This window comes from Pholcus phalangioides, unplaced genomic scaffold, assembly GCF_987345545.1.
Source record: "Pholcus phalangioides strain wild (caught in Gottingen) unplaced genomic scaffold, Ppha-v1.0 ptg000015l_1, whole genome shotgun sequence".
Lineage (NCBI taxonomy): Eukaryota > Metazoa > Arthropoda > Arachnida > Araneae > Pholcidae > Pholcus > Pholcus phalangioides.
Window position 1 is genome coordinate 43,702,739 of NW_028301608.1, and position 24,606 is coordinate 43,727,344.

At 35.8% G+C, this 24,606-nt stretch overlaps 1 protein-coding gene across 4 annotated transcripts in view; it reads left to right on the forward strand.

The window, feature by feature from the left end:
• Positions 1-9,888: 9,888 nt before the first annotated feature.
• The window catches only part of LOC149076076 (dixin-like), a 59,910-nt gene continuing 45,192 nt past the window's right edge, over positions 9,889-24,606 (forward strand). Inside the window, exons 1-2 of one of the 4 annotated variants that reach the window (XM_089243604.1) lie at positions 9,889-10,269; positions 22,862-23,027. In XM_089243604.1, the coding sequence (XP_089099730.1) occupies positions 22,959-23,027 (69 nt within the window). In that variant the 5' untranslated portion in view covers positions 9,889-10,269; positions 22,862-22,958. Of the gene's footprint in view, positions 10,270-12,307; positions 12,399-22,861; positions 23,028-24,606 lie in introns of those variants that run through there. The other 3 variants (XM_089243602.1, XR_016194030.1, XM_089243603.1) reach the window with 3 other exon arrangements.

Here is a 24,606-nt window from a genome sequence, read left to right on the forward strand (position 1 = left end):
GGTCCGGCCGTCCATGTACGGTCCCTTTCAGTGTACACGAGCTCCAAGGAAAGATTGAGACACAACCAGTTCTCTTCCATTTCAAACATCAAATGATCTCCTCACAAAGCAACTATTTTATGAACATGAACAAAAATTCTGGTCTTGTTCTACTATTATAGCTACAGATGCCTCAAAAGGAGCTCATACCTCTATTGGAATTTTCTGTGCAAAAACTCGTAATTCATTTCAAGCAGCGCTCCATGATTGCTTATCTGTCTTCACTGGAGAATGTGTTGCAATAATGATCGCAGCACTAAAATTCATTGTCAGTAATGAAAACTACATAATTTTATCCGATAGTAAATCAGCTATTCAAGCAATCGCCAACATCAACCCAAAATCTCATTCCGTGGTTTTAGCAACTTTTTATGCCTTATATTTAGCATCATTGCGGGCGACAAGAATCTCATTAGTTTGGTGTCCAAGCCACAAGGGTGTCTTCTACAATGAGCTTGCAGATCATCTAGCATGTACAGCAGTTGATTCCGAAAATCCAGTTTTCCCTACATATGCTTACTTCGAGGATGTGATTAATCTTTCACACAAAAATTGGCAATCATCAATTCATCAATATTTTTGTAATCAACCCCTTTATCCAGTTGCAGATCGTTTCTTCGATGCTGTTAAAAAATTTTCGCCCTATTTTACTAGCCGCAAGTTTGAATCACTCTTTTATCGTCTCATGACCAACAGAGCACCTACCAATGGTTACCTTCACAGAATTCATCAAATAAGTTCACCTAACTGTATCTGTGGCAACAATTGTGAATCTAACAATCATTTCTTATTTACGTGTCCTAAATGGTCAATTTTTAGGGAATGCTTTCTGCAGAATGTAGGCCTTGGTAATAATCAGATATCTGACTGGCACACACTCATTGAAGTGACTCCGAGCACTTTGGTCAAGGAATTTGAAATTTTCATGGGAAAATGTAACCGTTTTTGACATTGGCTGCTTTCATTTTTCTAGGAGCTGAGATTTTTGTGGTTTTGTTTTTTCTTTGCATCATCTACCAGTTTGTTTGTTTTGTTTTGTTGTTGTTTTTTTTGCTAAGACTGTTTCTTCATTGTACTTTGTTCCCCACAGTTCTGTTGTTCCTGTTCATCTTCGCAAATGTTTTTATACAAGATTGCACTCTGACGTTTTGAACTAAAGCTGTCCTAGAGCCCTAAGCAGGCATAGAGGACGTTAATCTATCTGTATCTGTATCTGAAAGATTGAGAGATTCTATGCCTCTGTAGTCTAGTGGTCTAGGGCGTAGGTTCGATTCCCCGCAGGGGCAGTTGAATTTTCTCTCTTTCCGAAATATATCATCGCAACAGCCAGTTGTTAAAAACCTTCGTATGGTAGCGGAGAGTGACGTCATCCTTGTACGAAGAGCTTACTTGAATTTTCATTCTTTATTGAAGTCAAAGAATTGAATTATTTTACTGCGGAACTTCTAACGAATTTGTGTATTTTGGAATATGTGTGTACGTATAGGTAGGCTGACCATATTTTCTCGAGAGAAATACGGGACACCCGGATTCCAAATACGGGAAAATACGGGACATCGCCAAAACCAAACAAAGTTGCCAAATATTGTTGAAATTACGGAAAAATCCCAATGGCGGGAAATGATGCATTACTGCAAATTGCAGTGGATTGAAATGTATTCCACGAAAAAAAAAAAAAAAACGTTTACCACGGCAAATGTGGGAGATTAATATTCCCATATATAGTTATAGTTGTAATTATCATAAAATAATTTATGAGATGAAAAATAATTTCAATCTTTGTCTTCAATAAAGAATAAAAATTCAAGTAAGCTTCGCGTGAAATACGGGAAAAACCGGGACACTTATGCCAAAAAGTCGGGACGGCCAAGAAAACAGAAAATATCGGGACTGTCCCGGGAAATACAGGACGTATGGTCAGCCTACGTATAGGGAACTTTCCATGAAGTTTGTTTTCCAACTCATAGTGAGTGAAATTTAATGAATGAATAATTATACCGTTGTAGGCCTGTTGCTCTCTAGGGCGAGACTTTTTAACGGGGAGATCGACTCGCATTCGCACCTAAAGTTGGGAACCGCAACAACACTCAATGCTGATTTCTATGGTGAGATTTCCTCCGGCAAAAAAAAAGATTAAACCTTTTCTGAGGGTAGAAAAAGAAAACCTCTCGCCTTGGTCCAGGCAAAGTAATAAAACTCACCAGACTGTGAGAAAAATTCTCACAGCGAAGGGAGACGGATCGTTATTTTTTTTTCTTTCTTTCTTTCCTTTTTTTTTAGCGATTCTGTTTTAGTTGGGAAAAATTATTGCGGTGGCAGGTTTTTGTTAGTATAATGGCTCGATCTGCTGTGGAATTCGGGAAAAGATTCATCACCAAGGGTACCCACGCAAACGTCCTCCTCTCTCAGTTTTCGAATCTAGTTACCCTAGGAATGAAAAATTACTGCAAACTACAATGGATTAAAATGGATTCCACGAAATAAAACGTTTAAGGAATCCGACTGCCTTTGTAGAGGTCGGGTTTAATATTACCTTATCTCTTCCTACTTAAATAGATCTAATTGAAAATTTTGGCAGATTTTTTTTTTTTACTTTATTTAAGATGAACCAGTTAGGTACTGTACAAAGGGAATATTTGAAGTCAAACGTCTCATAAATGTGAAAGTCACGAGAGTCTTATAAATGGGGTCTCACTGAGGCACGGATCCCCTTGCGCACAAGGGGAATTTGGAGGCATTTACGTACAATCGAGCCCCTCTTGGCCATTCTTTTTCCCCCTACCCCCTCTCTTTAATTTATTTCCTTCCTAAAGTTATAAGAGGGGCTATTTTTACATTAAACTGTTGAAATTCAACTACTTTAGCGCAAAAATGTCTTTTTTTTTTTATGGAATTTTTCATCTCAAGTTATATTTTTACGTGCATAGGTAACATGGCGTATGTTATTTTGCTGGTGAACCATTGACCTCAGACGCATTTTTTTGTTGGTATCAGAAGAGACAGGGCAACAACTTTGTGATTGGATTCTAGTCTTGAGCATAGGATGTCCGTATAAAAAATTTAACATTTTTACTTTAATAACTATACTATACAACCCTTTGCAACATGAATGACATATCTGAGTACTAAACGTAATTTGGATGCTTTTTCGAATCGGAAGTGTGCCTCTAGGATCAACGGTTCACCAGCAAAATACCATACGCCTTGTTACTTATACACCTTGTATATTAGATGTAGTACGGACTGCTGTGTGTTATGTGAAATATTGTGTTGTGTTTAAGCCAACTCACACGTTGCTTCGTTCTCCACTCATTTGGACGTAGCTTGTCATCCAACGAGACATCAGGTTTTTACGATGAATGCAAATCTCAACGTGTCGAAACTAATTCAACAAACCAACAATATTATTTAAAAACTGATTATGTATAACTTCTTATGAGGGTTTGAAATTCTAGTAATAAATCATTATATGTTCACAAATTATTTCCACTCGTTTTTTTCCCAAATGAACAGTTTTGTCACTGCGTACATGATTTCTCTGGAATGAATGGTTCAAAAAATATATTTTAAAATTTCTGTCACTTCTTTTCTTTTTTTTTAATTCAGAGAATGGCTACAATATGAACCTTTATCCCTGATATATGAATTAACATTAGCTTACGCAAACGGGGGGGGGGGGGGTTGTTCTTATAACCTCCTTCAGCCGAGATTATAGTGTTATTTTGCTGGAGAAAACTTAACCTCCTTTCAGAAAAAAAAGACATTGAAACAGTAACTTGATGTGCCGTCTTCAAGTGCAAAGTTTACATTGATTGAAAATAATTTATTATATTTTCAACTGTGTTGTATTACGTTTATTTTGCTTTCCAATTATTTTCATAAATAAAAAATTAATTTGATTAATTTAATTATTTAATGATTTAATTTAAAACTCAAACATATTTATACTTCAAACAATATTTGAATAACTATCTTCTCCAGACAATGTAGAGATAATAACGGTCGCAAAGGAGAGCCACATGAATGAGAAATGGTCGAAAGGAAGCCATGGGCATAAAAAGGTTGAGAACCACACTGCTCTAGGTTACCGTTTTCGTTCTTTGATCATCTTTTGGTCACTCAAGCTTTCACACGCTCTAGGTCAGGAGATTCCAACGTAAAACTTTTTGCAGTCTTTAGCAGTACTCTTACTTCTACGGAACTCAAACAAAATTTTCATTATTTATCCAAAAATGTGTCCGTAATACCGTCTCAACAGCTTCACAGCCCCAGACCAACAACATGAAAGGGAGCTTGAGCTTGAGACCCCCCCCCCCCCCGTGTTGAGTAAATATTTATAAATGTTTATAATTCATTCATCATTAACATCAATAGCACATCAGTCCCAAGCAAAGCTGCATTAAGAGTCTTTCAAGCGGCTTTGGTCCCAAGGCACCCCCCCCCCCATGTTCAGAAGCTGCCAATCATCTCTGAGGCTTTGTTCTTTAGTTGGTTATAACTAGTACATTCTGCGTCATTTAGAGCGTTGAGATCCAGGTGACTCTGGGCATTACCAAAGCCTCCTAGATACCTCTAGGAGGCTTTGGCATTGCTTGCTAGAGATGTATCTTTAATAGATAATGCTCTGGGTCGCTTCATAGGCACCTTCCCTTCAATCCTACCCTCCATCACGTCTCGCAGCAATCCAAAATCATTGCGCCAAATCTTATCGTGGAAGCCTCTATATATATATATATATATATATGCCAGGGGTTCTCAAATCCTTTCATCAGTGGTATCTGTTTCCCCTATTCAATGCTTATCCGTGAGCTCCACTGTCTTCCCAGAGCTGTTTAACAAAGAATATTTTTGGAAAAACTTTTGTCAAAGTCATCCCTCCGTGGTGCCTCTGACAAAGGTTAGAGACGCACAAGGGTGCCGCAGTGCACAGTTTGAGAACCCCTGCCCTATGCAATTGAGCAACTGGCGAGAAAAACAACACATCGGAACTGTCCCGGAAAAATACGAGATGTATGGTCACTCATGTAGACTTCCTGAACTGAGGTATGTGCTGCTATCTAGCGACGAATATTGAAATTGAACATGATTGTAGGATAATTCACACAACTTACCCTATGCTGCCATCTACTGACTAAAAAAGGAAAGTACATGGTTTCTGTTTTGATTTCTTTTTCAATTTTTAATTTTGTCAGTGCAAGCGACACAGACAGTTATTTTGCTTCATGCTCCCCCCCCCCCCGTGGCACCAGCATCGAAGTCCCTACCCCTTTCCCGTATGGGATTCAGATGCAATGTTTTTTCACTCCTCTCCAGAATTTTAAGTGGTGTAGTTTTGTAAAAAAGAGGGGTTTTTTTTTCATGAAAAAAAGATATGACTATTTAAAAGACAAATCATAAAAAAATTAAAGGAGTATTTTCACTCCTGTGTAAAATTGATGCGGGAATCACGTATTAAAGATAGATATTCGCAAACACTGGTCCAGGTATTGGCAAAAAATTTGAAGACAAGTTTTTTAAAGTGCCAAGGAGTGCCGTAAAAAGAATCAAAAATTGATAGTAGGCTAAAATGAACAACTTCAAAATTGGATAAATTAGAATTTATAGAAAGATAAGAGAAACTAAAGGTCTTTTTACTCTCTCTCTCTCTCTCTCTTTACACTATGTACACAAGCAACCCTAGCTCTAATCTTCTTTCTGCCAGAGCTAGCGTTGATACCACCCAGTCGAGTTCATAGGTGTTCCCATCCACAGGGCTTGTATTTGGCATGAACGAACGGGCATGTACTCAAGAACCACAAATTTTCAGGTCCCTGAAATTGGCTTCTTTTTGTATTATATATAGATATGGGCTCCTCTTCCCCCGTTCCCCGTACCCACCTTAAAGAGCACTACGAGGCTATACAGGGTGATTCTAAAGTCATGGGACAAACTTTAAGAGGTAATATAAAGTAACTAAACAAGCATTTTTGATCATAGAATGTGCGGTCGAATCGCAATAGTAAAGACTGTAGAGGGTGTTTTTAGAGAATGCTTAGCAGCACTTTAGCAAAAACAGACATCATATTTTCTGTCAGATTTGTTGCAATATATGCTATCAACCATTCGACCGTGCACATGCACCTTTGGATTGGATTGGAGTCTGTATTTTATTGGTGCCAAGATCATCAAGGTTATGTTGCGCCGAACAGTGATCAAGCGGTATAATGACTTGCGGTAGAATTTGCGTGACCAGGTTGCCCCATGAGAAGGTCTACCACATTACAATACATACCCAGCACCCCTCAAATGGTTGATTGCATTTATTGCAGCAAATCCGTAGTGAAAATGTGATATTTTCTTTTGTTGAAGTGCTGTTGTGCACTCCTAAAAACACCCTTTACCGCCTTTGCTATTCGGCCACGCATTCTATGACCAAAATGCTCGTTTAGGAGTCTTGTAACACTTCTTAAAATATGAACATGAATTTTGAATCACCCTCTATTTATCGTATGTAAGAAGGCTCCCAAAAAGTCATGTATTACCAGGGTCAGAACTTATGATAAATAGGCCCTCTCCATTCCTTTGCAATTTGGTCAGCTAATTTCTGTGTCTCATGATGAGTGATAACAAGAGTGATAACAGATTTTGCACTGAAAACTTGTCTTTTTTTTTCCAAATTATTTTCTATTAGCCGAAGCTTCTATTTTACATGAAGCGCCGTCTTAACGCATAGGGCCCAACCATCACCTCCTAGATATAGAAGGCCTCTGCACTCTGCCTGTGACGTCAGTAAGTAGTCTATTTTCCCTCAGAATATTCAGGGAAAAAAATTCCCTGCTCGTGCCAGTATCAATGTTGTGAGGAAAAGAAATGATCGAGCTCAGAATTGGCGATTTCTATGCTCCACATCCAATCACTATGCGGCTTTTGTGAGGCAATCAGGAAGATTCGACGCCAAAATAAGAAGAAACGAAATACGATGTTGTGTGGCAAACTTGCTAGGTAGTCTGAATGACGTTTATGGCAAACACTGCAGAGGCCTTCTATCTCTAGGAGGTGATGGCCCAACCGGGCAAGTCTCGGTGGAGAGGGCTCGTAAAAATGAGATCTGGTTAAAATTTTGAAATTTTGTCTCGCCAGATAGAGGGGGCCTCAGAAAAATCACTTTGCCCAGGGGAGCCTAGGATGTTGTTAAGACAGCTCTGATGAAATGGATAAAAAACTTTCAGAATGAGAAGTGGAGGCACAGCTGGAAAAATATTCCGAGGTGGACATAAGTTAATCGGGTTCGAGTGACAGTAATTCTCTGATAATGATTTTGGTGGAAATTCAGCTCACAGCTAAGTAAGTTTGGCATGTAATCAATAGAAATGTTCGTTAGCCGAGGCATAAAAATCACGAGAAAAAAAAAATCTTCTGTAGCCGAAAAATTCGTAAGCCGAGGTTTTCGTTATTCGAAGTATCACTATATTCATAAATATCCGTCTTATCCATCCCACCAAAAAGTTTCCAGATGATCCTTCCTACACAGTAGTTCCTTAATAAATGTCTGAAACTCATCGTACTGAAACGCGATTCAATTTTATTTTATTATTTTTGTTTTTGAAGACCGTTTCAGGCGATTGCTCAAGAGAAAGTCCGCCTCGTTTCAACTCTCAAAAGAAGTATTCTCTTTCTCTCTCTCTCTCTGCTTTTCTTTTCATTGTAAGGATGCACTAATATTATTGAGAAATCGGGAGAAAATAAAAAAAAAGTGACTATCGTTCCATGTAGTACTTGAGCAAGTCGAGCGTAAATGATGATTTTAACCCAAGGGACCATCACCTTCCTTCTTAAACTCTTCAGGTCACTGAAAGCGTTCGGAACAACACCCGAGAGAAGAGTGAAAAATTTTGCCGCATGTATACTCTTGCCTTGAACTGGTAACAAACCGAGTGGAAAGAGGAAAGAAAATGTGTAGAGTGTAGATAGAATCGGTAACGTCAATATTAGAATCATGCCTGAAGAACGAATAAAGTGAAGACAGTAGAATTAGTAGAAAAGCGTAGAATTTCAGCTGTCGGAGTGCGTATTATTATGTAAACATATAAGGAAGTGATTGTAAATTTGTTCGGCTTTTTAAAGTTCGTAAACCCTATATAGAGAATTATATTGAGGGTCATGTGTGTGCATAGGAGAAGGTCATGTGTGCATGAGGATCATATAGACTCAGTGACGAAAGGCCAATTTTTTCAAGTGACATTTGATGCCTTATATACTTTCTGAATGAAAATACATGAAACATTTAGTTTAGCATGCCGTGAGACTTGATCTTATAATTAGGGATACGTATTTTTTGTATTTACGATTTCAATGCGATAAATGCGAAAAATTTCAAATTATGACGAAAAAAAAGAGAGCGAAATTTTGATTTTTACTACTTTTCCACGAAATCTCGATAATTTACACTTTTTAAAACGAAAAATGGTAACTTTGCTTAGCACTTGCACCGTGCGTACTATTATTTGCTAAAAAGCCAATATTTCATCACATAAACTACATGTATATCACCGTATTATTTCGGAAAATATGTGCCTAGTTCAAGTAACCTTCTCAGTTTTGGAAATGAAGTTCCAACTGATGCAATATGAGTTCAGATAGAGATAGATGGCTTTTTCTCAGCCCAATATATCAAGGAAACAGATATTTACTGGATTTTATGCCGAGGTGAACTCGAAAAGAAAAGCTATCTAGTCTCCGCCGGGACACGCACCTAGCATATCGGGCAAGCATGCTACTATCTGCTTCAGACTTAACAGCGTGCATGTGCCATATATGGAAAGAAGGTGCAGCGGAAGGGTCATTGCATTGTATATTCATTAATTATTAGGGATCGTGGAGATTCTTAAATAGTCTCAGACCCCAAGTTCCGGCGCCTATGTTAGGAACGTTTATGACCTGCAAGTTAGTCATAATACCAGAACTTTATTGTAGATGAATGAAAATTTTTTTTATATCGTATAAGCGCCGTGTACAAAATAACATAATAAATGATATTTAATTCTCAACAGGTCAACATATCAGGTTTAAAAGTTATTTTGAATTATTAATAAATTCCAATCTTTGATGTAAAATATTAAATTAAAATAAGGAAGAATGGTAAAAAAAGATTTTGTAAAGAAAATATTGAAATTGCTTAAAGTTTACGAAAATGAAAATTTCATGATAATCTCAAAACATTTCCAGCCGTATTTTATAATCATTTACAAAATCAATTTCATGATAATTAACACTTATATTTTAAATTTTGGACTGTTTTCTGTCTTTTTTTTGAAAATTAATTTTATGTGTTCTCATTTCATAGAATTAATTGGAAGTCTCTTCCCAGATATTAAAGTAAGAACATGACACCCCTCATTAAAATTACAAAAATAGAGTTCATCCATACCTATCCGATGCATGATGATAAAAATAAAAAACTGGTTAATTATTCTGTTTTGAATGTTTCACCCAATCTAATATAGCAATCAATATAACAACTCTATTACTCTAATTGTCAATGAAACAGTAAAAACCCTAAGGGTGAATATTTTTTGAAATTCCTGATCTCTCAATTCACTTTCATCCTGGATGAATAACAATGGGAAAAAGAATGAATAGAGAATTATGTATTTAAAAAATATATATACAATAAAAAGGGAGGGGGTATATAGAGAGAGATAGATAGAAGATAAAAATGAGATGAAGAACAGGTTTAACCTCGATCCCTTTTTAGAGGAAAAGCAACGTCATGACAAAAATGGACGCTTTTTTTTTTTTCCTTTTCTAATGTATAACTAAAATAAGAGCTGCTGTTACAACAGGTTTTTTATTTTCTTTTTCCCCCCATTTGGAATGGCACAGACTAGCATCAGATGCAGATCGTTGCATTTGATATGACTCAGTCACAGGCCCAACAACAACTAACTCTTCTCATAACATAAAAGGAAAAATATATATATATTTATAAGTAACGATATATACACGTATTTTTTTCGCCCTTAATTACAAAATCTGTAAAATCAGTTTTTTAATTGTGAATCCATTTCTCAGGTTCTTTCCTGTTCTTGAGTAAAGCAATATCAAATATATTCGATCCGCTGGTGATTATCTGTCAACGTAAAGTGTTTTATGTTTTCCTGGTTGGATATGATGAACTGTATAGTGATAATGTGCCGTCGGGTTTCGTTTTCGCGTTGAAAAGCTTCATAACATACAGTTTAGAAAAATATGGTAAGTTAATTTTCCATTATATTCCAATGTTTGCTGTTATGAAAAATGCAAAGATTAATTCAGATTTGTGTACAAATACAAATGGCCACAACAGGCGAAAATGCCCAACGAGATGGCTGAAAAAAAAGTGTTCAGATAGGATTCAGTAGTATTTAGACAGTATTCACAGGAGTATGCAGTTTTCCGATTTTTTTTTTTGTCGATTCTGACGTGTCCCTTTACTGCAGTTTCTCAAAGTGTGCGTCGCGACGAGCTGGAGATATTAATTTGTGAGTCTATTTATGCTTTGAAATGATTCTTTTATGAGTGAAAATTTCTACTAAAACAGTGTTTCCCAATCTTTTTGGTGTCGCGGACCAAGGTCGTAACTGCCGCCCGCGGCAAACATGATTTTGCCGTCCCCACAACTTCAAAATTCGATAATTTTATAACGGTGTTCTTTGTTCCCATCTAAAAAAAAACTGTCGTTCCCTAAATTTTGCAGCCCGGTACAAAATATTCCCCTCTAGCTCTGGCCCTCTCATGGACTCCCCCCTGTAGTGACGGTCAATGGACCATAGATTCCTCCCCCCCCCCCCCCCCGTGGCTGAGGTAAATTTCAAGCCCACCCCTAGAAATCCAAAATGTATTATTTCTTATAATATCCATATCATAAAATATTGAAGACCATTTTACAACACTAAACGTGACATTCATGCAATGTGGAATGGCACCAAGCAGCATCAGATGGAGATCGTTGCATTTGATGTGACACAGTCACTGGCCCAACAACAACTAACTCTCATCATAACAATATATATACAGGGTGGGCAAAAAGTACATAGAAACTTTAAAAATTAATAAAAACCGGAAAAATAACCGAAATAAAAAACGGTTTGTAGGGTTACCATCGTTAGGTCACGGGTTTTCCGGTTTTTATGAATTTTTAAAGTTTCTACGGACTTTTTGCCCACCCTGTATTATACTTATCATAACCACAGGTATTTCTTTCGCCATTAATTACAAAATCTACAGAATCAGTTTTAGCATTGTGAATCTATTTCTCGATGATTTTTTCCTGCTCTAGACTAAAGAAATTCCATATATTCAAAATGACACGTTCTGGCACTGATTCACTGATTATCGCAGAGCCGAAGTCGATGAAGTTATAAATTTTGTCAGAGTATCTTTATTTTGTAATGTAGATACCCATTAAGACAGGATTTCTGAAAGTTCAACCCCTCAAGGGGGTTCATGAGGAGTTTAAATGTTATGTGGGGGAGGGGGGATCATTTTCAGATTGGCAAATCCACGCGAGCGAATCCGTGGGTAACAGCTAGTATCAAATATATATATTCGATTCGCTTGCAATTACCTGCCAACGTAAAGTGTTTTGTATTTTTCTCGTTGATTATAATGAACTATATAGTGATAATATGTCGTCAGGTTTCATTTTCGTGATGTAAAGCTTTCTAACATACGGTTTAGAAAAATATGGTGAGCCAATTTGCTAATATTATTTTACAATAATTCCTTGTTGTACAGTGAAACCTCTATACAACGATAAATTCCTCTTCAATGATATTTTTTCAGATCTTGTGTTCGAAATTGCCCACAGTCTAATGTTAAACTCCTCTCGATACTACGATACGTATCCCTACAACGACATTTTTTATATTTTACTCAAAATCAACTTCAATGTATTTTTAAATTCCTCACCAATGTTTGCTGTTCCGAGGGGGTTTGATAAAATGGGTATTTTGAACTATCTTCCCTCAGACAGCATCAGATACAGATCGTTGCATTTGATATGACTCAGTCACAGCCCGAACAATAACTAACTGGTTTCATAAAAACATAAAAAGCATATTACATTTGCAATAACTACTCGTACTTCTTTCACCATTAATTGCCAAATCTACGGAATTTTTATTTATATTTTATTTGTGAATCTATTTGTTCTTCCTTTTTTCTTATCCTGTTCTCGAGTGAAGCAATATTAAATATATTCGATTCGCTTGTGATTACCTGTCAACGTAAAGTGTTTTGTGCTTTCCTCGTTGGATATTATGAACTTTATAGTGATAATGTGTCGTCGGGTATCGTTTTCGTATTTCAAAGCTTCGTACCACGCGGTTTAGAAAAATATGGTAAGTGGATTTTCTATTATATATTCTAATATTCGTTGTTATATTATGAAAAATTCAAGTATTATATATAATTCAAACTTGCATACCCACTTCACACTTAGTTAAAACTGACTTTCAAAAAAAAATTTTTTGTTACTGATTTGTGTTTTTATATCAAAATGTCTCTTATTTGTATTATCTGTGTTATCAATAACATATCAAGAAACGCTGTAAAGGCTTGACATTCTTCGCGTCATTAAAGGTGCGCATATAGAAATTTTGTAGTAAGTAAAAAAACCTTTAAAGCCTTCTCTTCGGAATTTTTTTTTCAAACCTTTTCAAATTATGAATTTTAAAATCACTTAGGGAAATAAAATTAGCAGGACATATTACCTTGTGCTTTGGAAATTTTTCTATCTTACCCTCTCATTTTTTTTGGCAGCAGATGATCCGTAATCAGCTGCTTGATCTTTGATTTTATATCTCTGCTTTGTATTCGTTTTCAAAGTTGACGCAGGGATATGTCAGTAATATATTTTCCCCGGAAGATTGGGTACTGTCGCAATAAACAGATTTTGTGATGATAACAGACGAGATGGGAGTTGAAGAAAAGTTCCGAGGTTTCGTTAAGAAGAATGTATATATTAGAATGATGGTATGTTTTAAAAGCAATTGGAGGGGGCCACATGCCATCTCATCTGTTATCTTACACTTGTCCTATTATATACTGTACATAGAATACAACAATCAAATAAATCGGAAAATCTTATTATATAATATGAAATATCTACCAAAGCGAGTGATCTCGCTTACAATCAGCAGTGACAATATGCGAGAGAAATTGTTTCAGCCACGTGTTTTCACTGTTTACAAAAATTGAGTGCATTTGAGTCAAACGTCGTATAAATGAGGCTCCACTGTAATTTGTTTTTTAAACATGCTTTTCAAAACAAGTCCAGACTTCTGGAGCACCCTGTATGTTACGCAAACACCTGTAGTGTGTTAGTGTATCGACGTTTTTCGAGGAGAATGTACCCAAAAAATTTTGGTTGTGTATAAAAGGGTAAAAAATTGTTACTGTATATGCTTCATTTCATGGGAGGAAGAAAATTGAAAATGGGCAGTTTAATACATTGAATTTAAAGAATTGTTAACGAAAACATTTATGGAAATATTCTTCTAGGGTTTTTGGCAAATGAAGGTGAATCACCATCTCCCTTTCTTCTCTGATTAACTATTTGTATGAGCCATAAAAAGTATGATATAACTCTCTGATAGATTATTTTCTGAGTAATAACATACGTTGAAATGCCATGAGCTGTCCTTATTTGGTACGCTTGATTTGCGTTTCAACTCAACCACCTCGATTATTCATGATATAAAGTTGTTTACTTGTGGATTAACCACTTTAGGATTAATGGAATTAATCTCGTGAGTCGTTGAAATTGTTAATTGCAATGGTTTTTTGGCACATTGTAACTGTTTCGGATAACCAATGCAATTCCCCTCATTATAATTGAATACATGAATAATTATACTAACAATGTTAACGAATAATTTTGGATTATTCCTCATATTCTTTTCGTTATGGACTGCTTGTTTCTCACGGGATATGGTAGTCGAGATATATCTTAGTGATATTATAGTCAAAAATCAAGTATGTACGCACATTTACTGTGGTTATAATTACATTACAAATAATAAAATCTTAAGAAAAGGAAAAAAAAAAAAAAAATTGGTCACGTCTTTTTCAGAAAAAGAAAAAGTTTATTTCTATACTCGAATCCATACGCCCTCTATTATTTGAAAATGAGTATTTTTAAAATTATTTTCAAAAATATTCCTTTTTATGGCAACCTCTCAGAAAAAAAACTGTAGATAATACGCAGGTGTGTCTGTAATCCCCACTGAGAAATTCAAATGATTTTTTCAACATATAATCGTGGATTATATGCAGAAAATTACGGTAAGACAATTTTTTTTAATTTTCTCAACATTTTCACATTTCTGTACACAAATACAAAAACTACAACAGACAGAATACCCAACGAGGTGGCTGAAAAAAAAATTCTCATAAAAAATATGGATGTCAAATACATCTAAAATACAGCAACCCAAAATAATAGCAATTATCTATGAAAAACTAATAATTATGATAAAATATAATATCCTGCGCCCATAAAAAAATATGGTTGTCTTATCTGAAAGTACGTATAGCTTCTCGATTTATCAACACAGAGGGTTGATATAATACATATCTATTCCATAAAACAATGTTCCGAAAACCTAATAAATATTTTTTTCTTTTTCCTCTTTTGTGTTATTGAGTTTATCGAAGTCTCAAAAATAATTACGAGAACATGTACAGTGCACAGCAAAAATTTCGGCTCTAGTTGAGATCGCACAGTATGTGAAAAATACTAATTGCAACATCACAAATTAATCATCACTTGTTTAGGGTTAATACATTTATACTTCATTTTGAAAGAAACAAAATTAGACTATACACTTTATAGTCAAGATAAGGACAAGACAAACAAAAATATCATGTAAACAATCGATGCAAAAGTTTAGACAAACTCAAATTTTCAGCAAAATAAAAATTCTTCAAAATCTGGTCGAATGTCTCTTTCTTTTAAAAGTTAAGTTAATGCAGGTTTCTATCGAAGAAATTGTCTTGCATTATCTGCGGCTCAAAATTACGCCAATAACTCCCAATGGAAGCTCTAAGATCTCATACAGACGAATTCTAACGGTTATTTTATATAAACCTCTCGCCAAAATGCCACAAAAATTCTCAGTAAGTTTGAGATCGGAGCTACATGATGGCTAATCGAGAACTTCAATATTTTGGTCCTTATACTAGGCTTTTGCAGGACCTACCTTGTGAACAATCTGCTTACTACTACGAGACCTGCCTGCATTATCTTGCAGAAATTCCCACTGGAGAACGACTAGAGGTTCACCAGAAAGTAATAGATCTAGTGCCTGTATGTACTGCCGAGCATTTTGGCGAACTTGATCGAGGCCAAACATGTCATACAAAATCACTCGCACTATCTCCTCAGCATGACCAAAATAATGGTGTCCACCATTTCTATTCGTGTTAGACCTGGCTAAATTTTTTTTTTTTAATTTTCTCAATAGACGCAAACACATTTCTTTTTATCTAAAGTCTAAAGCAAAAATTCGAATAGCGATTAATACCACGAAATTACTGAATAAAAATATCGTCTCTAACTCATCTTAAAATAGTTTGGTGGAGTGTGACGTGGTTGACCCTCTCGCTCCAGTAGAGATTTAAAAAAAAAAAAAAAAAGAGACGAGCTTGTTGATAGCAAAATACACTCATTTGAGTTTCGTTCTACCCTTATGCTTCATTTAACTTGAAAGCAAACCTTTCTTAGATGATGATCATCGCTTCTTATGTGTGGGTATCTTCATCTACCATTCGATTTCCCAGAACATCAGCAGTGGCAATAAAGATAGTTACTTTATGCCTCTCATCAATCATTAGATGATTCCCAGATCAGTGCCCCCGAACCTTAAGAAAAAAGACGAATAATATCGATGAAGCCAAGTATTATTGCATGTAACAAAAACCGAAGAATACAAGTACTTCCGGAGTGCTAAATTTAGAATTTATTTTTAAAGGGAAAAAAACGTGCCTTACCCCGAATCATTTTACCTTTTCTCTTTTAGTATAGTACTGAAAAAAAAATGAAAATATGTGACATATTGTGGCATGTAAGTGAAAGACATGCAAGTGAGTGCGGGATAAATAAATTACAGGATCTTTGCGACCGTTACGGCAGAAAATCGATTATGGGAAAAAGAATGCGTCGTCTGAAAAACCAGAATTTGTGAAGTTTCTGAAAGATCTATGCGCAAACTAGGTACACATTGGAAAGAGCAGAAAAAAATGATATAAGATGACACGAATTTCATCGAAATATTTGGATTTAATGGCGAGCTACAAGCGCTGCAAGATTGGCAAAGTTCAAAATTGAATTGCCATCAAAATATTTAATCGCCAATTCTGCAAATACCTTTCTAGCTACAATCGGAACCAGCTTTCGAAAGAGCTTAGAATAAACCAAATCGGTCACCTAGTTCAGGAAAAACTTATTCGTCTGTGTTTGCAATACATCACTGAAATTTGCGTTCGATGAAGTAATTTTAGTAGATTTTTTGGCGGCAATTTCATTTTTTACTTCACCGATCTCCCAGCGCTTGTAACTCGCCATTAAATATTGATATCCTGTAGATAGAGGTAGTGTCACCTCATAGGATTTTTTTGTGCAAAATTAAATTGCCGTCAAAATCTGTTACCGCCAATTCCGAATTTTCGTCAAATATGTACTTACAAACTCTACTCGACAAACGCTAATTTCAGTGATCTATTGCAAACACGGAAGACTAAATTTCTCCTGAACTAGATGGCCAATTTGGTTTATTCTAAGTTCTTTCGAAATCTGGTGGAATGGACAAGTTTTTCGCAAATTTGACCGATTGTAACTAGAAAGGTATTTGCAGAATTGGCGATTAAAAATTTTGGCGACAATTCAATTTTGAACTGTGCCAATCTTGAAGCGCTTGTAGATCGCCATTAAATCCAGATATTTCGATGAAATTGGTGTCACCTAATAGCGATTTTTCAGTGCTGCCATTTCGAATGCAAGCCGGTCTCCTATTTGAAAAAGTCTCTTCGCATAGAGCAGGCAGACCTACAACACGCATTTCCATCATCTTTACTTCAGAAAATGGAAGACAGATAGCATCATGAACACTAAACAAGCGCAACTAAACAACATAAATACGTTAGGGGTCACACATACACTCAGAACACACATTCCGGCATGTGCCGATTCGTTAAAAATTCCACAGAGGAATGTGTACGAGGTACATGTACAGTTAAGTAGTAGTAGTGCTGCCATCTATGTTTCAAATTGTGAGTGAAATGTAATGATTGAATATTTATCGTTGTAGGCTTGTTGGGCCTACTCAGTGGTGAGACTTTTTAACGGGGAAATCGGCTCACATTGAATCCTCGGAGTTGGGAACCACAGGAAACCAACTTCAGACAACCCACCACTGCGGCGCTCGTACCTTTTTTTTTTCAATTGGCTATAAAAGCTATGTTGTAAATATTGAAAATTTCTTTTGTTATGTATAAGATAACTGTTCAAGTAAGTTGTGACATATACGTACTTTGTAAGCATTGAATTGCAACGGAACACGACTATTAAATCCTATAATCCATTTGCCGAACAAAATAACATCTCATTGATTGAATGAGAATTACTGTAAAAAAATCGAGTATGAATCATTCAATGATATTTATTTCGAGGAAGATCAAGGAAAACTATTCAAAACAAGAAGGAAAGAAATACTATTCATTATAATAGTTGGAAACGGCCAGTGATACAGGAAAAAGGAACGAAATAAGCTACCTCGTGCCTTTTCTCTATCAACATAGCTAGTATTGTTCCTGTGTTACCGACACAAAAAAGCTATCATCTTTGATTTTATTTTACTTCAAGACCGAGATTGCGAAAGATAGAACAAGTGAAAAAAAAAGAATTTATCGCATAACAATCGGATTGTAATAGTCAGTAATGGTCCTCGAAATGAGAATCGAAAGAACAGGTTTCCTTGAGAAAACATAGATATTGGTTTGTGTATTGGGTACATATGCGTGATCACGTTTATATATATAAGGAAAAAAAAACCTTACGTTCAATTTCTTACATGTTTTTCGATTCGACATACGGGAATAAGTACCCGACGAATAACAACGAATCGAAATTTTCGGATTTGTCCATGATGATGTATAATTTTTGTCCGTGTTCTCATTTTTATGTCTGTGTCCTATTGTGAGAGTCCCATTTTATTTTAATATGAGGACGAATCAGCACAACGTGAAGCGACTGAAGTTATTTAAAGACTTTTTTGGCGCGGTTTTATTGTGTGCTATTATTTTTCTAATATGATTGATGACGGTGTTTTCAGGGCATGGTAAATGTTTTTATTTTTGCGATTCATGTTTATACTAATTTTAATGCGTAAAAGGCAGGAATTGCGTATGCATCAGAGTTTTCAACCGCTTGTCCTCAGACCGGTGCAGGTCCATGGAACACTTCGCCTAATTTATACAGCCGCAACATAAATTTCGATTTAATAAACTGTAACTTTTTTAACATTTGACTAATAAACTGTAACTTTAATAAACACATATACTGTCTCTAAATAAGCTTTTTATTTTTGCCTTGCAGTCAGAGAAGGTCTGCAAATTATTTATTATATTATTCTGCGAAAATTTTCATATTTCTCCTTTTTTTTCCGGTCCGCAAATCATTTCTTCTAGTTACATTATTTACTTTTTGCCAATCCATCTTCTGCCATTAATCTATTTTTTGCCAGTATATATTGTCAGATTATTTCTTATTATATATCATATCATATCATATCATATCATATCATGTCATGTCATGTCATGTCATACCATACCATACCATATCATATCATATCATATCATATCATATCATATCATATCATATCATATCATATCATATCATATCATATCATATCATATCATATCATATCATATCATATCATATTTACGGTATTTATTTTCTGCCGAGCCACAAATTATTTCTCCCATTTTCACCCGTCCACGGAATTTTTCAACTATTTTCACCGATCCGCAGTTGTAAAAAGATCGAGAAACACTGGTAAATATGGACAGATTTAAGTTACAGTGGTATAAGTCATTTTTTCAAAAACAAAGTCTTCGATACAGAAACCAGATCTAAATAAGTCAATCCAAATCTGGTTTTCGAGTCTTTCTTTTTGTTGAAAAAGTGACCTACACCACTGTAACTTTAAGCCGTTCATATATCTTTTGTTTTTTTTAGACCACTAATTCAATAAAAAATATCATGCGCTAACCTAGACAAACTATTGATTGTAATCAGTTAATGAGTGAAGATTGGTCAAAAAATCATTGAATGTGGGAATTTCTAGAAAAAATCTAAAATCTAAAATTCTAAAATCTTTTTCTCTATCAGGTGTAAAGCCATTTGTCTTGAGTTGAATATTTTTTCTACGTTCTCAGAATCGCATGATCAAAATATATGCGAATGCTTCACTAATCCCGCCATGAACGTAGGAGCAAAGACATCCATGGCATCAATGATAAATATAAATAGTCCATTTTTATTTCTAGAAGAGGCAAACGTTCAGAAACATCAAAGGGGTAAAAACAAAATTGTAAGTGCTATACAATATACAATCACTGAACCGTTGACGGCTCGATGCGAGCATAAAATATCATAAAAAAACAACGAATTTTCATTCAATATTTATATATTCATGTACTCACTTCACTTTTCTCTTAATCTGATTTCGAGATTTTATCGGCACTTATTTCACGTACGTCAATGCATTTGAATTAGTCAAAGAATATGTTTGGAAAAATTCGGTGCGAATCTGTTACATGAATATTGTTGAAAAATCAGCCCATAATTACGAGAATACAATGAATTTTGGGAAATTATTTCTCACTGCAAAAAAAAAAAAGAAAAAAAAAAAAAAAGAAAGAAAGAATATTAAAATAATAATGTGAAATGAATATACTGCATTTTTCAGTTCTAATAGTCATAACTAGAATCAGAGGCTTTTTCCTTTTTGTTCTGTCTAAACTAGTTTTTGGGAAGACACACGTACCGTATGATGTATAATTATCCCTCCTACGTAAATGTAAAATGCTACTGTAACCATAAAAGAGCTGATTCACTCAAGAAAAATGAAAATTCTAACATCTATCTTATCTCTTTAGATAATATAGTTTCCTGTATGACAAGTGTTGACTTTCTTTTAGGCATTGCCATAAACAATGGAATGATTCATACGAATTGGTACTGAGAGGAAACGCAGAATTTCGTGTTTTTCTTTGGAAATTAAAGACCGGATTCACCTGCGAAAAATAGAAAAATTGACACCCCACCCCCTGGAATTTAAAAATTGGTGTAGGAATTTAAAATAAATTTTCAGCTACGTATGTGGAACAATAAGGCGCGTTTTATAATAGATTTATATTGGTGGGCAATTTTGAAAAGAGGGCATCAAAAAAGAAGCTAGCTCCGAGGTATTCCCATACCATTTTATGCTTGTGGTACTTTTGGGAATGAGACTGAAATTTCATGTATCTTGCAGCATCCCTGCTCAATCTCAGAATTTTTAGGTAGCCCCCCCCGAAGTGCCGTGACACGCTGTCCAAAACTCACAAACCTATTAATATTTTCAATTCAACTTCATCCGTAAAAGATCTCGCTCTTCCAACGGGCCATGAGGCCAATAACCAATCTCATAGCAGTTTGGAACGCCCTTCAGCAGTGGTTCTCAATCTTTTATCTACCGCGGCTCCCTCGCCTAATTCTTGGTTCATCCGTTGCGCCCCAGAGTAGTTTAATAGCTTTCACTCACGCGTGTAAAAGAACCGCATCTGAAGAATAACAGACAAACAAATAAATATAAACAGCTCACCACGGTGCAACTAGCAAAGGTTGGCGACGCACACTTTGAGAAATACTGTTACTAAAACACACATGCAATTCGTCCATATTCCTCTGTGGAACTTTTAACGAATTGGTACGTGTTGGAATGTGGGGTGTACGTGTTGTGAACTTCTGTGAAATGCTTGTTATGTGTAGTCTGCTATCTACCATCAATTTTTCTAACTATGAGCGAAGTGTAATGGTGTAATGATTGAATAATTCGTAACAAGTGTTTGAGAAACACTGCCGTGCAGCATTTAGGATTCACTGGTCTCGGATAGTTTTTTTTTTTTCATTTAGCTTTCATCCGAGGATCCCCTTTGTAAAATACCAAAGGAATCAATGTTGTTTCAACCCCCCCGCACTACGCCATAGTCACTGGCTATATATATTTATACACATCCTCCGAAGCCTTTAGGAACCTCTGGCAGTGGCACGTGAAGTTTGGTAACTTCAATAGCCATTTAGATACAAACAAAGTGATTTCAGAAACCTGTGTAATGATCAGGGCCCATATATTATGGTCATATATATTAATATACAGGGTGTCCTGTAAGTCCTAATTCTGCCTTTATCTCATCAACCGTGCTTTGTAGAGGTATGGTTTCAATTTTAAAAAAATGTTCAAAATGTGTTCAGAAATCATCCTGCACCAGATTTGAGAGTAAGAACACAGTCCGTCACAAAATAAGAAATCCAAATTTTTATACGGTCCCTCCGTCCTATAACTTTTAATAAGAAAGTTGTTGCCCTGTCTCATCTGAGCCCAACAAAAGAAATTCCATGTTTTTAAGAGCAATATTTACTGATACATTTGAATTCTAAAATCGGAGAAATGTTGATAGTTTTGGTGTCCTTCCCTAACTTTTCTCTGATTTTCGAATTCCGATATCTTAGCGAATATTGCAGTTAAAAACATGGGATTTTTTTTGGACTCGGTATAAGAAAGGTAACAATTTTAATTGGGTTTTTAGGACCGGGGGATCGTATAAAAATTTAGATTTTTTTTTATTTTATGACACTGAGTTTTCCCCTTTCAAAAAGACCCCTAGAGGTCCCCTATTTAAAAAGTCTTGCCCCAGAGAGTAGGTAGAACTTCAACACTATACTTACATGACATGAAGATTGAAGCATTTATCATTTTCACTGAAAAATATTGAAGGAAGATGGTAACACCGGTATAACACGAAACAAGTATAACTCTAACACACACACACACAAAACACGTTCGTGCATGTAACCAATTTTAGAAATTCCCCTGAGAAATTTTCACGAGATGCATGTAAAGTTAAGCAGTAGTACTGTAGCTTAGCTTTTCACTTCTGAACCGAACACGACTCTATCGCCGATAGACAATCTAAGACATTTGCTTCATTAGGATCTGGACTGTGGTGGGCTTTGTTAAAAAATAATAATAATACAGACATATACAGTACTGCGAAACTGCCGCTGTGGTGGTCAAGTGGTCATAGTGACGGACTCGCATCGCGGGGACCCGGGTTCGAGCCCCACCGTCGCCACAGTGGGGGTCGGCTGAAGTTGGTTTTCTGTGGTTCCCAACTTTGAGGAGCAAATTCGAGCCGATCTACCCGTTAAAAAGTCTCGAAACAGAGAGCAACAGGCCTACAAACAGTACACATATTCAGTCACTACACATCACTCACTTCACTTCTGAGATATAGATGGCAGCACTGAAAAATCATACACAACACTAGATATGCACTCAGACTGTTAGGTACACACACAATTCCAGCACAACTCACTAGGTAGTAAATTGCTTATGGCGATATACCAGAGTTGTGCTCGGTTTGAAAAAAAAAGTATTGCGAAACTGAGCTGCAAAGTCTATTAAACAGCTTGAAAAAATTATTTATATACATATAATGCTCCTTTTTTAAAATGTGACTTCCGTTTTTATTCTTGTAGATGCTGAGTTGATCATGATCTTTCACTATATCGGCAGAGATTCCATCAGAGATGAACCTTCCTAATAGTAATTGTGCCTCTTCTTCGGGAATCGCTCATGTCTGCTGGTGCAGTAGCCGGAGCGGCGGATGAGTCGAATTCATCTCCGGCCAACAAAGACTGGACGGTAAGTAGAAAAAAAACTAGTTTTCCTTTTGACATGTCCTGGTAAACTGGTTTATTTAAGATAACAGTTAATCTCTTTGGAATTTTTTTCCTGTATTTAATCTTTTAATTTGTTAGGGATTAAAGATATTAAGAGATAACATTTTGCTCCTTTGATTTTACAAGAATCAAGAAGCATGGAAATGTACAGAAACCTTCCATAATTTACGTGGATTCAACAACTAATTAATTTTCTCTTACGTTATAACTGTGTCATGTCACATAACATTCGTTTACTCTACTTAATGAATAATTCATTATTCTTCAGGTGTCACGCACATTTAATATCACTCAGTAGAATAAGTCTACACTTTGTTGGAAGCTGTTTAGATTACAAAACTAATTGCCATATTTTGGTATGGACTCCATGAGTTTGTTCCATGGTCAGTGTGTGAATTTTTCCCCATTATTTTTTCGCACAATTGAAAAAACAATCGAACTTACATTATTTCTGGCTCCGACTCCTCTATCGAACTCAATCCATAACTGCTTCATCGTATTCAAGTTATGACTTTACCACCCATAAAACTCTCACTTTGTTGCCTTTCAAGTAATTTCTAACAACTTTTGAGCTATATTTACGGTCATTTTCGTACTGGAATATCGGTAAGAGAGTCATATGTCACGTCGTAAAGGACGACATGTCGTTATGAAATACATTTTTACAACGAAACTTGTCCCTCGAGGTCTTTTTTTAAAAGAAGGTAAAGAGTACTAATACGTAAGCAGAGAAGTATCCCACTTTCACGTTCGTGTTTAACAGTAAGAATCTATAATACCTTAATAAAGTGATACCTCGGCTAACGAACGCCTCGGTTTACCAATTTTTCGGCTAACAAAGATTTTTTTTCGTGATTTTTATTCCTCGGCTAACTAGTGCGGATTCGGATGACGAATACTTTCGTTGATGTAGATGCAAGTGCTAACATAAAACAGCCGCGCCGTGAGCTGAATTTCATCGTCAATCATCATCAGAATTACTGTCACTCAAGCCCGATTTACTCATGTCCACCTAGGAATCTTTTTCTAGATGTACCTACATTTCTCTTTCTGAAAAGTTTTTGAAAAATTTCATGTAAAATGACAGATTCAGTTTGTAGCAAATGCATTAGAAAAAAAGGAACCTTTGTTTTCAAAGCACACGTTCTTTCAGTGCATCCGCATCTCAACATCAAACTGAACAGTTCGGACATTCTAAGAGCTTATGTGCATGTATCAGACACAGAAATGAGCAGACCAATATCACAAATGATGGGGTACCTACGAACTCGATTGGGTAATGTCAACACCAGCTTTAATAGACTAAAGCTGGTGGACTTGCACACACAAACCAACACCAGCTTTAGTCTATTAAAGCTGGTGTTGGTTTGTGTATGCACGTACATTAGTGTAAAATAAAAGGTTTTCAATATCTCTCATTTTCCTGTAGATTCTCATTTAACCAATTTTGAAGTTGTTCATTTTATATTTCGATCAGTTTTTGTAAATTTTATAGTGCTAATTGGTGTTTTAAAAACTTATCTTCAAATTTTGGGCAGAAC